At 40.3% G+C, this 18,066-nt stretch overlaps 3 protein-coding genes and 1 long non-coding RNA gene across 12 annotated transcripts in view; 1 reads left to right on the forward strand and 3 right to left on the reverse strand.

The window, feature by feature from the left end:
• LOC100710383 (guanine nucleotide-binding protein subunit alpha-11) overlaps positions 1–18,066 on the forward strand; it is a 63,925-nt gene that overhangs the window by 17,822 nt on the left and 28,037 nt on the right. The window lies entirely within an intron of this gene.
• On the reverse strand, positions 2,960–3,315 carry LOC112841670 (uncharacterized). The gene is made up of 2 exons (XR_002058285.2): positions 3,088–3,315; positions 2,960–2,990 (listed from the first exon to the last, which is right to left on the reverse strand). It is a non-coding gene; the product is annotated as an uncharacterized LOC112841670 (long non-coding RNA).
• On the reverse strand, positions 3,987–5,806 carry LOC109196932 (uncharacterized). Its single transcript, XM_019351530.2, has 2 exons — positions 4,133–5,806; positions 3,987–4,023 (listed from the first exon to the last, which is right to left on the reverse strand). Exon 1 carries the CDS (start codon positions 5,601–5,603, stop codon positions 4,335–4,337), a length of 1,269 nt encoding a protein of 422 aa, XP_019207075.1. The 5' UTR covers positions 5,604–5,806; the 3' UTR covers positions 3,987–4,023; positions 4,133–4,334.
• Positions 5,851–17,113, reverse strand: LOC109196931 (uncharacterized). Of its 4 annotated transcripts, XM_019351526.2 has the most exons (6): positions 16,887–17,113; positions 14,262–15,339; positions 13,991–14,062; positions 13,530–13,601; positions 13,126–13,206; positions 5,851–11,565 (listed from the first exon to the last, which is right to left on the reverse strand). In XM_019351526.2, the coding sequence occupies exons 2-6, from the start codon at positions 14,409–14,411 to the stop codon at positions 7,168–7,170; spliced, it is 4,773 nt and encodes a 1,590-aa protein (XP_019207071.1). In that variant the 5' UTR covers positions 14,412–15,339; positions 16,887–17,113; the 3' UTR covers positions 5,851–7,167. The 4 variants fall into 4 exon arrangements, with proteins under 4 accessions (XP_019207071.1, XP_019207074.1, XP_019207072.1 ...); XM_019351529.2 differs by lacking the exon at positions 16,887–17,113 and having other exon boundaries at positions 13,530–13,598; positions 13,991–14,059; positions 14,262–14,602; XM_019351527.2 differs by lacking the exon at positions 16,887–17,113 and having other exon boundaries at positions 13,991–14,059; positions 14,262–14,601.

An 18,066-nucleotide genomic window follows, 5' to 3' on the forward strand; every position in this document is an offset into this window, starting at 1 on the left:
ATCAGCTGATACTAGAAATTAAAAGCAAATGAATTCTAACAACAGCTGATCAAGCTTAAACGTGCTGCTGTTGTTTACGCGATAAAACAAACAAGAGAGAAAAGCCGATCATTGATCAGTTTCATGACTGAAGTTTCAACAGGCGAGAGAATGACAGGGGAGGCTTCGTAACGACAGAATAAATCGTAATATTTTCTCTGAATGTGGCACGATTCGTTTGTACGGCAACTCTACGAACTAACCATTATGAATAAAATAAAGTCAACGTTTCACCCGCCTCAATATAAGCACAAGCTGCTATTAAATGCCGCGCTAGCTAGCTAGCCGCAGTACAGCAAACATAAGAGAACTGCTGCTAAATAAACTACACCTAAACTCGGTTTATATCTGACCCAATAGAGTGCAGTTCATAACTTCTTACCTGAAATTCAGTTCACCTCACGCTCCTGCCTTCGCTTTCCCTGATCCATGATTGACCACCGCGTTAGCAATCGCCTGCCCGGCCTCATATGTCTCGTTGGCGGCATGTCCTTTCTGTCACACACCGGTGGTAGCTGCCCTCTGTTGTAGCTCACCACCAAACAACTCAGTTATTTTTCCACATCCAGCTGTAACTCCGATTCTATGCGAGCATTTGCGAGAAGACCAGGGAGGTGAAACGACAGAGGAGAGTCCCCTCGCTATCCATTTGCAGCCAAGTGCGGCAGCTAGCTAGGTAGCCAAGGCCGGCTAGCTGTCAGGCAGGACCGACGTAGTCAGAGCACTGTCGCTAAATATGGGATGTCTTGATAAAACAAGCAGATATTTGAAGTTTACACACCTACATTCTCGCCTGAAAATATCTTAAAAGCTTATTTTGTGACCTAGAAACACGAATAAAAGACATATAAAACGAAGTGGTGGCCGCCATTGTTCACTCTGTAGAGGCGTGCTATGAATTGTGGGATATTGAGTTTTCAACCAAGCATTACCGTAACTTTTGAATGATTTGCGCAACCTTAAAAATTCCAATGGCTCCTGAAAGCAGCGACGCTGTGCGCACCGTTGAAATTGTCATCATTACGGTAATCCAAATAAGGGTAGACAGGCTGTACCACTCCCGGCATACCACTAGAGAGAGCCAACACACCACAAATGAAGTCTGTTTATTTGGCGCCAAAAGATGAATTGGCCTAAATTTGCACTAAAATATTAATATTTAAAAAACTATAAAAGTCATAAACACCAAAAGTCACAACATAATAGTCCAGCTCCAGCTGCACAAAATGATCTAACATATGTAATCCTAATGTCAAACTGTTTGGCAGAGGAGCGCGGGAAAATTTTCACTAAATATTAATATTTAAAAAACTATAAAATTCATAAACACCAAAAGTCATAGCACACCATTCCAGATCCGGCCGCACAAAATGAGGTAACATATATGAAGCTTGTCTCAAAACTGCGGGCGGATACGTGCCAAAATTTAGGCGGAAGATGGAGAATAATAATAATACTAGAAAGCGAAAATTTCAGAAGAAATTTTAAGTGTGCCTATGCTACTGCCAATGAGTGTAGTTTGCCTTTAATGTGGTTCAATTAGTGCCGGTTGCCATTTATAACACTAGAGGGAGCAAGATGCAACATGAGCATAGTTTGCTTTTTATACCTACAAGAAGGAGGGAAATGGAATACAGCTGATTTTCAACTTAAAGCAAAGTAAGCTGTATTGTGATCTCTGTTATATGCGGCATACAGAGATGAGAGAAAGATGCTCCAGTTACATGATTACAAAATAAATTATGCTTTAGTGTCAGGTGTTCAAGAGAAGTTACAATTTAGATTTTACAGTTTTGAGTCGTTTAAAGTGGTAGAAAAAAAAGATGTCCATTAAGCGGTATTCAATTTGTATTCATCAAATTATGAAATTCTCCGTTGTGGGACTAATAAATGTATCATGTTATTCAAACAATATTTTGTACAGATACCATTTACAATAATGTATGACATTTAAACATGATATTTAGATTGTGGTAAATAGCAAAGCAATATAAAATAAAAAATGAAAAGGAAACCATTCAAGTAACTTTATATTATGAACTGAAGAGTAAGGCAAAAGTATAAATGAAAAGCATACAAGCATTAATGTATATAGATAAACCCAACAATCATATGACCCCCTATGAGCAAGCACTTTGGCGACAGTGGGAAGGAAAAACTCCCTTTTGACAGGAAGAAACCTCCGGCAGAACCAGGCTCAGGGAGGGGCGGCCATCTGCCGCGACCGGTTGGGGTGAGATGTAAACAAATCCAAAACTGTCCACAGAGCTACAGGGGCACACTGGGATCGCAACAGCAGCCATAGAGGGAAACCGATTAGGATGTTCTTCCCAGTACTGAAGTGGGTCGGCTTTTCTTATGTGTGCGTTTTTCTCTGAGAGGTAGGTCTCCACTTTAGTTTCTGTTGATGAGGCACTCACGGATACTTCTGGATAAGGGTCATTTGGAAGCAAGTGGTTGGCTGACTTTGCGAAAACAGCTAGAAACAGATAAAAGGAAAACACAATTTAAAACAATAAAACAAGAGACATCACAAAGCGCAGCTCTTCAGTTAGCAAACTGGCAAGTAATGAAGTTCTAAAAAATAATTGGGAAAACAAATCTAACTTTAGAACTAAATGACCCAAAACTAATTAAAAATGAAGTAAAAAAAAAAGAAATTGGCTTAATACTGGTGTCTTCTGATGAGGTAAGTCGCCATGCGAGGTAAAAACCACACGTGGCTGTAATTTGGTGGCCTGTATACAGTTCCAATCCAAGCATGTAGTTGGTTTAAATGGGTTTAATACTGGTGTCTTTTGATCACTTGACTGTATATATAAACCTGTTGAACAAAAGGTGCATTTTAATTTCACTATACCTGCCCATCCTTGTAGCCGGTCTCTACTAGCGTGGCACAGTTTCAAGATCAGTGTAGGGCTTCTCCACTGCCTTCACTGGACAGAACACATCTGAGGAGTTATGAATGAATGGATGACTTAATGAATGGATGAGATTATAGTTTGTTTCAAAGAATATAAAGTAAGAAACAAAAAAAATACAAATGACCTGTTATGGCAGGGATCCCATCAGGTGCAGTCTTTCTGTTCACGTTTCTGGTCAGCTCTTCAATGGATGAGAGCACATCAGCAGTCTTATCTATCAGTTCCCACTGGTGAGCTGTCCTTGTTGGTGGTAGAGTGTGTTCAGAAAAACTCCCTTTTAACAGGAAGAAACCTCCGGCAGAACCAGGCTTAGAGAGGTGCAGCCATCTGCCGTGAGCGGTTGGGTGAGATGTAAACAAATCCAAAACTGTCCACAGAGCTACAGGGGGCACACTGGGATCGCAACAGCAGCCATAGAGGGAAACAGATTAGGATGTTCTTCCCAGTACTGAAGTGGGTCGGCTTTTCTTATGTGTGCGTTTTTCTCTGAGAGGTAGGTCTCCACTTTAGTTTCTGTTGATGAGGCACTCACGGATACTTCTGGATAAGGGTCATTTGGAAGCAAGTGGTTGGCTGACTTTGCGAAAACAGCTAGAAACAGATAAAAGGAAAACACAATTTAAAACAATAAAACAAGAGACATCACAAAGCGCAGCTCTTCAGTTAGCGAAATGGCAAGTAATGAAGTTCTAAAAAATAATTGGAAAAACAAATCTAACTTTAGAACTAAATGACCCAAAACTATACTAAAAAGGTAGTAAAAAAAGAAATTTGCTTAATACTGGTGTCTTGGATGGGGTAAGTTGCTATTTAGGTAAGAACCACACGTGGCTGTAATTTGGTGGCCTGTATACAGTTCCAATCCAAGCATGTAGTTGGTTTAAATGGGTTTAATACTGGTGTCTTTTGATCACTTGACTGTATATATAAAACCTGTTGAACCAAAAGGTGCATTTTAATTTCACTATACCTGCCATCCTTGTAGCCGGTCTCTACTAGCGTGGCACAGTTTCAAGATCAGTGTAGGGCTTCTCTACTGCCTTCACTGGACAGAACACATCTGAGGAGTTATGAATGAATGGATGACTTAATTAATGGATGAGATTATAGTTTGTTTCAAAACAATATCAAATGTTACAATATAAAGTAAGAAACAAAAATACAATTACCTGTTATGGCAGGGATCCCATCAGGTGCAGTTGCAGTCTCTCTGTTCACGTTTCTGGTCAGCTCTTCAATGGATGAGAGCAGTCTTATGTATCAGCTCCCACTGGTGAGCTGTCCTTGTTGGTGGTAGAGTGTGCTCAGTTGCAAAGACACTAAGATCACTTGGCAAGTCCATATCCCTCACAACCTTGCAGTCATTTTGTGTTAGTGAATTACACAATAAATGGGGTTGTGATAACTGTGATATGTATTCAGAACACCTGATTGGAGGCAGGCGTATGGCTGTGATATGTAAAGGTGATCAATCAATGTGTGTTTTTCGGTAGTTGCAGCAGTAATAAGTTGTGCATATCCTCTTGACTGAAACAGTTCTTGGATGGGTTTTTTTCCTCTGCTCATAAGGTCCTCATTGAAGTCTCCACAAACAATAATTGGTTGGCAATTCATCATTTCCAATGAGTCCAAAAGACATTGCATTTGTGGTAAAAACCTCACGTGGCTGTAATTTGGTGGCCTGTATACAGTTGCTATCAAAGCTGTGACTGGCGATTCAACCTTGATAACAACAAATTCAAGGTCAGTCACATTTTGCAGGTATTTTCGAGACTCTGCTGTAAGAACTGTTTTGTAGTACATTGCAACTCCACCGCCATTTACCTTTGCCATGTCTGTATGGTTTGTGTAAGAGACGTGTCTGTTGCGTGTGGCCATGTTGTACTGTTCGAGCTGGAAGCGGGGAGAAACTGATGATCCAGACAAGTGAGTTTCTGTTATGCATAAAACATCAGCAAGGCTGAGTTCATGGTGGCATCTCATGTCCTCCATGTGAGTTGGGAGACCTTGTGCATTGTGATGGATAATTGTCATCGTGGGGACTGTGGGAACAACTGATTTTAAGAATTGCAACAGTGGTCTTGCATTCTCAAATGATGCATGTCTCATATTTTTGAGTGCATCTGTGATGGCAGGATCAGCATAGATTTTCCTTTCATCAAAGTCTGTGATGTAGAGTCCTTTAAGTGAGGTTGTGCGGCTGAGTGCAACATAGGCCATTCCAGGTTCAAAAACACGCTTCAAACATACTACTGCTGACTCCATTGTCATGCCTTGTACTTTGTGAGCTGTACATGCAAAGGCCAACTTCATTGGAAATTGCCTGCGAAGAACTCCATTTTTACTTGTAGATTCTTCACATTTCTCAATATATACCAGGTTGTCTGAGGATCCTTGTATTTTTCTGCGAAATTTTTGCCCAGAATTTTGATTGTCCAGCGTAAGTCCAATGAGATTCACAGTTTTTCGTCCATCCTGTGTGGTTGTCACAATGTTCGTGATTGTTCCAAATGTCCCATTAACAAGCCCATCTTCAACATCCAAATTTCTAATAATCATAACACGCACTCCAGGTGCAGCTTGTATGTTATCAGGTAAATCTCTTTTGTTGCCTTTCATCATATCTGCCAGCAGGACCATCTCACCCGTTCGTGGGTCTTTTCTGTAGTCTTCGGCCTGAATATTTATGATATCAGAATGAAGAGCAGTTACAGTTGCTGAATTGTGTTTGTCCACCTCTTTGTTGTAGCATAAATGTGTAATACATTAGATGGACAGTCTTTTATGTCATGGATAGCCTGTGTGAGCAAGGCTTTATCATTGGCTTCAAGAGAATCTGTTTTTTGCTTACTCTTATCCTGTTCAGAACTTCAGCAAATAATGATCATCTTTCTGTCGCATGATTTCTGTCAGGTTGACCATGTGGAAATAGTCTTTCCAGAGATCAAGGACATTGTCCTCGTACACACAGAGTGGTTTGGCTTTTCCAAGGGGTGGCAGCTGGTAAAAGTCTCCTACTGCAAGGATAGACATCCCACCAAAAGGCTTCTTGTTTCCTTTGATCTGCTGAAGTCTCCAGTGGATGTAGGCAAAAAGGTCTTTAGAAACCATAGATATCTCATCAATGACCAGAATCTCTGCATTTGAAAGTGAAGCTCTCACTTCATCCAGTGCATTCCCCAGTCCCTGATACGGCGGTTTTAAAGATTTTGGCAGCTTTAGCAGAGAGTGCAGTGTTTTCCCAGATATGTTAAAAGCTGCAGTCCCAGTAAATGCAGCCAGCAGGACTGCAGGGTAGGATATGTCTGCTTGGTCACGGAATCTGGGGAGTTGGTGCAAAATCTTTGTTGCCTCCTCATATATGCACTTGATAACATGTGATTTTCCACAGCCAGCTCCTCCAGAGACAAAATAAAAGAACTGCTCAGGACAGTGACCCCACACAAGTTTGAAACACCACTCACGCACTGCGTAGAATATGGATGCTTGAGTTTCATTCAGACTTTGGTACATTTTTCTGACAAAGTCTGGGCTCAGCTTTGGTGCTATGATTGCTGGCATGGCTCCACTGCTGCTACCACTGACTTGGTAGTCTGGAACAATGTCCATTTCATTTTCGTCAGTGTCATGTCTGGATTGTCGTTGGGCCACACACTCTAAACGATCTACTTCAACCTCAGGTGCAAAGGTGTTCCATGCATTGATAAGTGGCCTTGTTGTTCAATCTGTTCCAGTGCCCTTTCCATTGTTTTGCCATGGCTTTCATAACGCTTTTTGTTAAAGGTAACAATTGGCCGCACTGCAAAACCATGTTTTCCTCCACTTTTGTAGAACTGTTCGGATGTGGGGTATTTTGTGTTTTTAAGGTCATCATTTGATCGATGTGGAAAATAAAGTTTTAGTAGTCTGCTATAAAACTTCTCTGGTTGTTTCTTTTCTGAGAACCGAGGATATCTGATTATTGCAGGTTTCCCTCTTGTTCTCTTTTGAATATGACCCATGTTATTCAAAAGAGGGATGGCATTTTTTGACTCTGTTTGACGGCTGTAGAGAATCCTGTACTCTGAAGCAAATTCAGCCAAACACATTCTTTCAAACTCAGGTGTTCTGGGTCTGTTTGCATATTTTTCTGGCAATCCAGACATCCACACATTTTCATCATCTGGTGCCATGCTTTGCAACCTGCTCATCGGGAGACTCATTTTCAGGGCATCATCATCAGTCTGTATGAACACCACACTGCGTGAACACTTTTTAGTGGCAGGCTGCATGTCCTTGCCACAGATTCTTGGGCACTGACTTCTCTGTGTTTAGCATATGCCTGCATTATCTGTTTCATTTCATCTCTTTCATTGATATTGGACTTTTTTACCTCCTGGATGACTCCATTAAGAAATTGTGTCATCTCAAATTCAGGTTTAGAGACATAAGACATCATGTACATCAGGCAGCTGTAGTCATCAATGACATATTGGATGTCCATGTTGGCATTCCAGGCCCTCAGCAGATCTGCATTGTATGCATTCACCCAGCAGTCATTAGGTTCACGCTTTAAGAGGATGACATGGCCATTGCTTAAATTGAAGACACAATCCAAGTACTGTTCATAAGTTAATTTGCATTTCTGAAGCAGCTCAGACAAGTCTTCAAACGAGGAATTTGGGTCACAGAGCAAATCTCTCAATGGCTGGAGTTTTTCTTTGGCCTCTTTCTGTTTTTTTGCGAGAGCCATTTGTCTGTTTTTTTGCTTTTGTTTTTCATTTGTGCCTTTCTCCTTACTTGTGCTATGCTGCTTATCATTGTGATCATCGTCATCATCTGGGCTTGGGAAAGTGATCATTGTTTGGTCTACGGGTAGTTTGGGGAACCCAAACCTACATGACACATTACCTTTTTTACAGGATCTGGAGTGATTTCTGCTGTGGACTTGAACCTCAGACACAATTTTGTGAAGTTCAGGATCGGCATTTTGGTCAGGCATCTTACATGTGATGTACTTGTCAATAAATTTGTATACGTGGTCTTCAAGGTCACTTCCAAATTTAGGTGCATCTTTGACCCAAACCAGTAAATGGATATGAGGGCTACCTCTGGCCTGAAACTCCACTCGATAAAAGTAATCTTCTACTTCACCGATGGGCTGTGCTGGGGACAGGATCAGTGTTGTCATTAGTGCATCGACTCTTTTTTCAAACAATCGCATCACAGTCACAGGGTTGCTTCGGAGAATTTCACACTTTGTGTTCCAGTCAAGTTGTGAAAAATCCACTTGTTCACCTTGTTGAGTTTTTATGACCTCAACAACCTCAGGCCATCTCATTTCAGCAGCTGAAAATGTCAGGAAAAAAGTTGGCTTTCCTAACTGTCTGACCATAGCATGGAGATCTTTCAGTGCCTTCTCCCAATAGGCTGGAGTACCTCTCAGAGGTTTCATGAAGCGTGTTGCATCTTTGTTATTTATCAGTCTCTCCACTTCGTCTTTATTTTGAAGCATTCTGTTACAAATCCTACGTCCATCCTTGGTGATTGCCTTACCTTTGCGCAATTGGATGGACATGCTGTTCGTAGCCATGTGTGTTTCTGTTACAAACTGTGCAAAGAATAGGTAGCTTTGGTCAGTTGCAAACCGTGTATCTGCAGAGAACAGCCGTGTATTAAAATACATGCTTGGGGACAGTTTGACTTGTCTGGCTTCATCTAATGTGTTCTGTCCAGTTGGGAACTGCACAGGAAAGGCCATGGCTTCAAGTTTAGGAACAGAGAAGAAGCCAACAGGTCTATTTCTTTGGGCGGGTGCAATGCTAAATATTCCTTCACCATATGATAAAATGTCCTGTGCTATATCTGGTGGTTGCATACAGGTGTCTAGAACAAGACCGGGGCGAAGTTCTTCCTTTTCTTTCTCCATATCTTGTAAGGGCTCTCCATTTGATTGTTCAGGCTCCAATAGTTCGTTTACATCATGACATGGCTCAAGTATTCCAGCTGTTGTATCCTCAGTGGTTCTTCTTTCTGGTAGAATTTGGTTGTCGAAGTTTCTGGGCAGTACATCTTGAATATCTGCATCAGCAGTGTCATGTTCCGTCTCGATTATCTGATTATTTGTGGGATCAGCAAAAGTTGCGTCATCATCAATAGATACATCTTTGTATTCTGAATGCATCTCTTTTAGCTTTGATAAGCCTGCTAACACATTCTTCATGTTCACAGTGTAGAAGTGTTGGTATCCTTTGAATCTGATGTGTCTTTTCAGTTGTACCTGCAGGAGCTGGGCTTCATTGCAAGGTCTGGGAAGAGAGTTTACTGTGGTTTCCACATCCGACGGTACACAAACAACAGCCCCATGTACGGCTCTTTGCTGTCCTTTTGGTAATGCAATGATTTTGGCAAACGGGAGAATTTTAGCAATCAGTTGTCGTTCTAGTACATTTAATTGACTCAGTTCAATTGGAATGGGTGCTAGTGCTAAATTGTTTGCCTCTGCGATGGAAGAGATCTTTCCTCGTTGTAGGTGGCTGTCACAGTTGTAGCAAATCCACTCTTGCATTCTTTGTTTTGGAAAGGTACAATTAGCTGTACATTCACTATCACAAACATGGACAAATTTTCCTGTCAAGCAAGTGTCAACAACGTGACTATTTGTAACATACTTTGATCGTTTGCAGTGTTGAACTTGATTAGGAAACAGAGTTCTGTGGCACACCGTACAGACATGGGTGGGTCCTAACTTAATTCTTTCACGGAAAGCTAATGTGGCTGCTTGCATCACACTATTCACTACAAGCTGGGGCTGTGCTTCAGACTGTGGACCCTGCTGGAATTGTGTTACTAGTCGGCTGTATTTCTTCTTTATTCTCTGTGCACACAACTTTTTATAAATGGCGAAAGATGCAGTGGTAGCCATTTTGTGTCTCTGGTACTGGGCACAGCGCTGTATATGGTGCAGTCTGAATTGTGAGTCATTGTGGTACCTGGCATGAATTGATTTTTTTTGTTTGTGCCTGTAGTTTGGATCCGATGCATATTTTGTTCTTATGTATGCCTTCTTCCTTTCTCTGACATGATCCTCTTTGTATTTCTGGTCCATATATCGTTTCTGTCTGGTGTGAAAGCTGGCATCCGTGTTGTACCTCTGGACCATATATTGTTTCTGTCTGGTTTGAAAGCTGGCATCCGTGTTGTACCTCTGGACCACATATTGTTTCTGTCTGGTTTGATAGTCAGGATCTGTGGTATATCTTCTGATAATGTAGTTTCTCATTTTTTGTTGAAAATGATGATCACTTTGGTATCTCTTCACCTTGTGGGCTTTTACTTTTTCTTGAATATGAGGATTTGCATAATAATTTTTGGCTGATAATAGTCTTTGTTTACGGTAATGACAGTTTTCAGCATATTGAATTTTCATAGTCTGTAATCTTTTCATTCGAAATTCACGACAGCAGGCATATCGTTCTCTTTCGTGTCTTTTTTTGTTTGTCTTCTTTGCCACTTCTTCAGTTGAAGATTTGTCTTTAGCTTTTACATACTCCCTCTGACTTTTTTGAGCTTGACGAATAGCTTTCCCACGTCGTCCTTTATTTAATCTGCTCACATTTCTTGCTTTTTGGTGGGTTTTATCTTTTACTTTATCTCTTTCATTATTGAGGCCAATTTCTTGTTGTTCTTTCTGGATGTTGCTTGTTGGATCAACAGATGTTTCAAGTTGATGTTCACAAATTTGATTTGAAGCCATTTTGTCTTGTTGTGGGTTTAAAGCACTTTCTAACATTGTCATGTAGGTTTGGGCTGATTCTGGTTGAGGCACTTGCACAGTGGGATTTGTGATTTGTGGTTCATTTTGTGGTGATGTAGCTGTTGCTCCTGGTGTTGCTTGAGTTGACTGTGCAGGCTGTTCGTTGTGAGTGCTGACTCTTTTGAAAGAAACAGGCACAAACTCATATCTTGCATACCTGCCTTGATTTTGGAAAAGGTTATGCAGGTGGGTGATCAGGTCATTCACATGAGTGAAAGTGAGCATGACTGCTGTTCCATTTGGCTGGGGTAAACCTGCTGCACTTCTTGAATGTGAATCAAATAATCCATACCTCCCAGATTTGTCACGGAAAACTGCAATGCACTGAGGCGAAACCATGAGCAAAGCATAGTTCACATCTGTTGACAGACATACAAGGCGACTAGCAAGAGGCAACCACCATCCTTTTCTTTGATAAGTTTTGTCCTCTGCTTTCAGGTATCCGTACCTTATGTTGTCCATTTTCACACTGTAGACATTTATGTCAGCATGAACTTCTTTGGGCATGTCCTCCATGGTCAAATGATCTTGTGTGTAACGCCTCTCCTGCTGAAGATTTGTTTTAATCCAACAGTAGAGTGCATCTCCCTGTTCAAGCACCTTATCAAGTCGGGCTGTGTTGAACTGGTGTTCCTCATTAAGGTAGGCCAGGAATGTGAGGGCATTACATGTGCACTGATGATTTCGAGAGAATTCTGTGTACCTTTCATCACTTTGACAATGAGTTGCACTGACACACCAGAAGTGATGAACTGCGTTGCTCTGTAGCTCCTCTGTCAGTAGTTGTTCATTTATGTTGTGGAAAGGCTGATCAAGGAATGGTAAAGGTGACATGTTATTGTTTAGTATTTAATGATAAGCATTTCAAGGTTGAGCAAAAACATATGCAACTCTTGGTACAATGATGTAAGACATTTTTTAAGTGGCAAGGGTTGTATAAATAAAGATTTTCTTTAAAGAAAAACATTTTTAACTATGGTAAAACAATGAAGCAATGTTCAGGCAAATTAAGCCAAATTATATCACTCTTCAAACATATTACAGCATAATCTAAAGATACGCAGCATCAGATAAGCCAGAAACTGGTAGAAAGAGTGTGACAGGAAAAGTGAGAGAGAGCAGAGGTGGGAAGTAAAAATGACGAATATTTTAGATATCTGCAATTTGCTTGAGTGCTGTTTTTTTAATGACCTTTTATAAAAGTCATATCTGTACTTTCTGCTCCTTATATTTTCCAAGCAGTTAATTACTTTACATATAACATATTAGCTGTTTCCTAAAATGTCGGCTGTATCCTTCGGAGGACCCGACCTACGCGGTCTATGTGGGGCGGGTCCTTCGAAGACTGAGAAGGCCGGAAGTACGAGGCTGTGAAATGGGACGGTCTAGCCTGCAGATTTGCGTCACCACTGTCTCGGTGGAGTTATCCAAGTGACTTATATATCATGTTTAACCTGGGTAGCGAAAGAGCGGGCGTCTGAAAACGATGAATTTACGAGTCTGCTGCTCTCGCCGGCTGGAGTGACCATTGCTGCCGCGCCCCCCCCACCAGCTTGGTATCGAGTGGGTGGGTAACAGACGTCTCCGAAAACGTCAGCACACTTTTGCAAATATACGATAGATAAACCAAGCAGATATTTGTAATTTACACAGCTACTTTTTTCGCATGAAAATATGTTAAAAGTTCATCTTGCGACCCAGAAAGATTAATAAGACTAATTTTAAAACTTAGTAGCGACCGCTATTGTTGGCAGCTGGAATTTGACTGGGCCACGCTATGAATTCAAATGCGGCCTCCGGAGGATGCAACCAACGTTTTGGGACACAGCTTTTATTTTAGGTTGCTGCCAGCCTTCAAACATCTACTAAATTGCAGCCTAAATACAAACATATGAAAGGAAATCATGTTTACGTATTATTTGTAAGAGGATCTCAGATGCTCTTAAATCAGATGTAATTCATTCACAGATTTCAGATTAAACCAGATTGTTCTGTACATGTGACATAGTTGTGTTACGTTTTGTAAAGAAAGTACACAAAATTCAGTTACAGGTTAAATGTGATAGAAACAAAATACATTGACATCCATCTTGATAAAAGATGAGTGTCACAAAGCCATGTTTGTATTTATTCTGAACAATATATATAGAAATAGATAAATAGACAGACATAAATAGCTGTTGAGATGTCTGCATTTTAGGAATGTGATGAAAGACATTGACAAATGTATATGTTTAGTCTAACATTTTGGTATATTTAGTACGAGTTAGCAAGCATACTTAAGGTGAAAGACTAAATATCAACCCCGGTGATTATACAGCAAACATCACATGTATATTAATTGGTTATAGACATTTGTGGGCATACCTTTTTAGGTGGAGAATTTGATGCCGTGTGGAAATCATCGGTTGCCCGGACTCGTTTTGCTGGTGGACGAGTTTCTGAACTCTGATAATACAGTTAATCAAAATGAGAAAACCTACTAACAGATTTGAAATAGAGTGTAACACTGGATACTTTAAAGAAAACATGAAACAGTAGCGGTTACTAAACTTACAAAGCAATAAAAAAATTGAAGCTGTTTGCATAACTACTAAGAAATTTGAAGGTTAGTGTAACTTTAAAAACTTTAAACAAAACTAACAGAAGCGAGAAAACAAAATTCTTACTGTTTGCATAAGGCTAACATGTAACCATATGTCTTTAACATTTAATGGTAATGTAACTGTCCACTATAAATCCTTAATGGAGGAATACCGTTTTTAATTTACCTTGCTGCCTGGAGGACATAAGGAGGTGGGTCTATTCTCCGTTTCCAAGGACAAGCTGGCTGGTGCTGTCTGCTAACCCAAACAAAAAAAGAATATAATGTTAAGACATTAAGTGACTTGACACTTTAATTTCACTTTACAATGCAATGCATGGCATGAACTGTTATGCCAGTTGGGTAACATTACAAGATAGAAATGGTCAACTGTATGGGTAAGTGTAAACTTTACTACAATGTCGTAGCTGCACCACGGAGCAACACTGTAAAGTTCACTAAACATACATGTTTTAAAGTCATTATTCAATTGTTAATTATTATTATTGTTAAATAAATATTGTCAAATAATGGAGATCTAGATTTCAGTGAAAATAATTGTGATTATCATTTTTGCCATAATCGAGCAGCCCTATGGGTGGGCATACCTTGTAATTTCTTAATAGAGGAATATTTTTTGATATTTACCTTGGTACCTGGGGAACATAAGGAGGTGGGTCTATCCTGTGTTTCCAAAGATAACCCGGCTGGTGCCGTCTGCTAACCCAGGAAAAAGGGTATAGAAGACATTAAGTGACCTGACACATTCATTTCAGTTAAATGTTCTGTATACCATGCACTGTTACGCCAGTTGTGTGACATTATAACAAAAAATCTGCATGGGTAAGTGTTCTTAACTGTCTCAAACGTGTTTTGAAAACTGTTCAACTGTCTGTGATCACTACCATATCCTCATTACCTGGTCAGATGGAAAACTACTGACTGCCTCATCTTGGTTGTGGCCAGTGAGCATTGGGACAGCAGGATCGACCAGGTCAAGTGGTTTCCAGCGCTTCTTTTGTGCCTGGGATCTTTTATTTTTTCTCGGCATCTGGTAGAATGTCAACATAAAAACAGAATATTAATTATTGGCATTTCAAGCAATTTGTTATTTTAACCCTCTGATACATTGACAGACAAGATGACTACAAGAACAAAAAAAAAATCTCTCTTTTCTTTAAATAGACATATTGATAGTGTCACTACCCGGTCTTAAGGCTTTGTTAAGTAAAGTTCCATAACAGTTTGTATATTGTAATTGAGAAAGTGATTACCTTGAAAGTTGGGAGGCAGACTTGTTGACCAAGACAGTTACTTCGTTTTGGTGTACAGTAATTGGGAAAGTAATTACCTTACAAAGCTGGGAGGCAGTGTTGTTGCTGAGACGCTGTTCGAATGCCAGCAGCAAGCAAACCCAGATGTTCACAGTCCTACTTAACACCTCAAACTTTTCAAACAAATCTTACAAGAACATTTGGCAAAGTGATTGGCTTGCAAACTTAGGAGACAGTCTTGTTGCCCACAACAGTTTTGTTATAGAGTAATTGGAAAATTGGGTACCTTGCAAGGCTGACAGGCAGTCTCGTTGCTGGGAGGCGGTCTTGTTGCTGAGGCTCTGGCAGAATGCCAGCAGCAAGCAGACCCAGATGTTCACAGTCCTACTTAACTCCTTAAACTTTGCAAACAAATCTCACAGAACAATTAGCAAACTGATTGGCTTGTAACACTGAAATGTAGCCTTGTACTGTCTGGTTTAAATTTCCTACTGAGAGACAAAGAGGAACTTTACTGTTTGGAAGGGAGTAAAAACACTGTACCATCTAATCTTAAAAGTTTTAATTACAAACAACAGCTCTGGAATAAAATGACATCCAGCGCTAAACACACCTATTTTTTTTTCTAAATATCAGCTGAACACATACATAGAAAATATAAGGGGGGGCACTTACCTTGGCTGAATCAAGAGTTGATGTATTAAAGGCTGCTGTAGTTAATGCCTTATAAAGACAGACAAAGAGAGGTGTGAAACGTGACTACAACGGAGCTATTGTTTCGGACGCGGTGAGAGTCGCATCTTAAAAGGTTTAATTACAAACGATACCACTGGAATAAAATCACAGTCATTTTGTAGATATCAGCGTCAAGACACAGAAAAGCACTTTTAGAGGTCAATTTCAAAAGCAGAGGAGGGACAGAAACGCTTCCCTTAGCTGACTATCCGCTAACTGGCTTTAGCATCGTGCCGAACGTGCCGAAACAAAGAAATCGATAAAGAAACACATAAAAAAAAAAAATCACTTTCAAAGCTAAATTTCAAACCAGAGACACGCTTACCTTGTCATAGTAAATCACTTTCAAAATCAATTTCAAACTGGGAGACGCTTAATATCCTCTAACTAGCCAGCAACAAAACACCACGAGACAAAGAGATGTGTGAAACGCGACTGCAACGAAGCTATTTTTTGAGAGTTGTATCTTAAAAGGTTTAATTACAAACGATACCACTGGAATAAAATCACAGTCATTTTGTAGATATCAGCGTCAAGACACAGAAAAGCACTTTTAGAGGTCAATTTCAAAAGCAGAGGAGGGACAGAAACGCTTCCCTTAGCTGACTATCCGCTAACTGGCTTTAGCATCGTGCCGAACGTGCCGAAACAAAGAAATCGATAAAGAAACACATAAAAAAAAAAAAATCACTTTCAAAGCTAAATTTCAAACCAGAGACACGCTTACCTTGTCATAGTAAATCACTTTCAAAATCAATTTCAAACTGGGAGACGCTTAATATCCTCTAACTAGCCAGCAACAAAACACCACGAGACAAAGAGATGTGTGAAACGCGACTGCAACGAAGCTATTTTTTGAGAGTTGTATCTTAAAAGGTTTAATTACAACGATACCACTGGAATAAAATCACAGTCATTTTGTAGATATCAGCGTCAAGACACAGAAAAGCACTTTTAGAGGTCAATTTCAAAAGCAGAGGAGGGACAGAAACGCTTCCCTTAGCTGACTATCCGCTAACTGGCTTTAGCATCGTGCCGAACGTGCCGAAACAAAGAAATCGATAAAGAAACACATAAAAAAAAAAAAATCACTTTCAAAGCTAAATTTCAAACCAGAGACACGCTTACCTTGTCATAGTAAATCACTTTCAAAATCAATTTCAAACTGGGAGACGCTTAATATCCTCTAACTAGCCAGCAACAAAACACCACGAGACAAAGAGATGTGTGAAACGCGACTGCAACGAAGCTATTTTTTGAGAGTTGTATCTTAAAAGGTTTAATTACAAACGATACCACTGGAATAAAATCACAGTCATTTTGTAGATATCAGCATCAAGACACAGAAAAGCACTTTTAGAGGTCAATTTCAAAAGCAGAGGAGGGACAGAAACGCTTCCCTTAGCTGACTATCCGCTAACTGGCTTTAGCATCGTGCCGAACGTGCCGAAACAAAGAAATCGATAAAGAAACACATAAAAAAAAAATCACTTTCAAAGCTAAATTTCAAACCAGAGGGAGAGAGATACACTTACCTTGTAAAAGCTTACGGTGTGTCTTAGTAAACACTTCAGAAAATCACTGTAAGTTCAAGTCCAAAGCGGAGGAGGGGGGAAAGACGGGTTACCGTGAAACGATAGCCACGTTGTCTTACAAAAGCACGTCTACGGTCAATTTCAAAGCGGAGGAGGGGCGAAGAGACGCGCGCCGTTGATAGTGTCGTCATTGCCTAGTGTCGTCATATGCTAGCGGTGCTAGCGGCAGCTGGCTAGCTAGCCGGCTATCTGCAAGACATAAGAGAACTGTCGCTAATATGGGATGTCTTGATAAAACGAGCAGATATTTGAAGTTTACACACCTACATTCTCGCCTGAAAATATCTTAAAAGTTTATTTTGTGACCTAGAAATACTAATAAAAGACATAAAACGAAGTGGTGGCCGCCATTGTTTACTCTGGAGAGGTGTGCTATGGATTGTGGGATATGGAGTTTTCCGTTACCGTAACTATTCAATGGTTCGCGCAACCTTAAAACTTCCAATGGTTCCTGAAAGCAGAGACGCTGTGCGTGCCATTGATATTGTCGTCATTACGGTAATCCAAATAAGGGTAGACAGGCCGTACCACTCCCGGCATACCACTAGAGAGAGCCAACACACCACAAGAGAGAGCCAACACACCACAAATGAAGTTTGAAATTTGTTTCAATGGGACCAAAAGATGGAGCCAACACACCACAAATGAAGCCTTCCCATTCATTTCAATGGGCAAAAACTTGCATTAAAATATTCATATTTAAAAAACTATAGAAGTAATAAACACCAAAAGTCATAGCACACCATTCCTGATTCAGCCGCACAAAATGATATACCATATGTGAAGCTTGTCTCAAAACTGTGGGGCGAGTTACGCAGCAAAATTTTAGGCGGAAAAAGGAAAAAAATTATAAGAATAATAAATCCGAGGAATAGTAATATGTGTGCCTCTTCGCATAGGCACACATAACTAGAAAGCGAAAATTTCAGAAGAAATTTTATGTGTGCCTATGCCGCTGCTAATCACTGTACTTGCCATTCATACGGCTACAGAGAGCAAAACTCAGAAGAGCAGCCATTCTCCACCATGAACTATGGTAAAAACAAACACCGCTCACGCTTCACAGATAACAGCGTACAGTTTTGTGTAAAGATGAAGTTACTTCGTACAGCGCCGATTT

The sequence above is a fragment of the Oreochromis niloticus genome, linkage group LG23, assembly GCF_001858045.2.
Source record: "Oreochromis niloticus isolate F11D_XX linkage group LG23, O_niloticus_UMD_NMBU, whole genome shotgun sequence".
In the NCBI taxonomy this organism is placed as follows: domain Eukaryota; kingdom Metazoa; phylum Chordata; class Actinopteri; order Cichliformes; family Cichlidae; genus Oreochromis; species Oreochromis niloticus.

Bases quoted from the DNA above. Each gene is read 5' to 3' on its own strand.
- LOC109196932 (XM_019351530.2), bottom strand. From the start codon at position 5,603: ATGGTCCTGCTGGCAGATATGATGAAAGGCAACAAAAGAGATTTACCT.
- LOC109196931 (XM_019351526.2), bottom strand. From the start codon at position 14,411: ATGTTGACATTCTACCAGATGCCGAGAAAAAATAAAAGATCCCAGGCA. The intron at 13,207-13,529 runs GTAAATTAAAAA...CTGTATTATCAG, and splicing joins TATGTCCTCCAGGCAGCAAG to AGTTCAGAAACTCGTCCACC. The intron at 11,566-13,125 runs GTATGCCCACAA...TTCCTTGATCAG, and splicing joins CAAATTCTCCACCTAAAAAG to CCTTTCCACAACATAAATGA.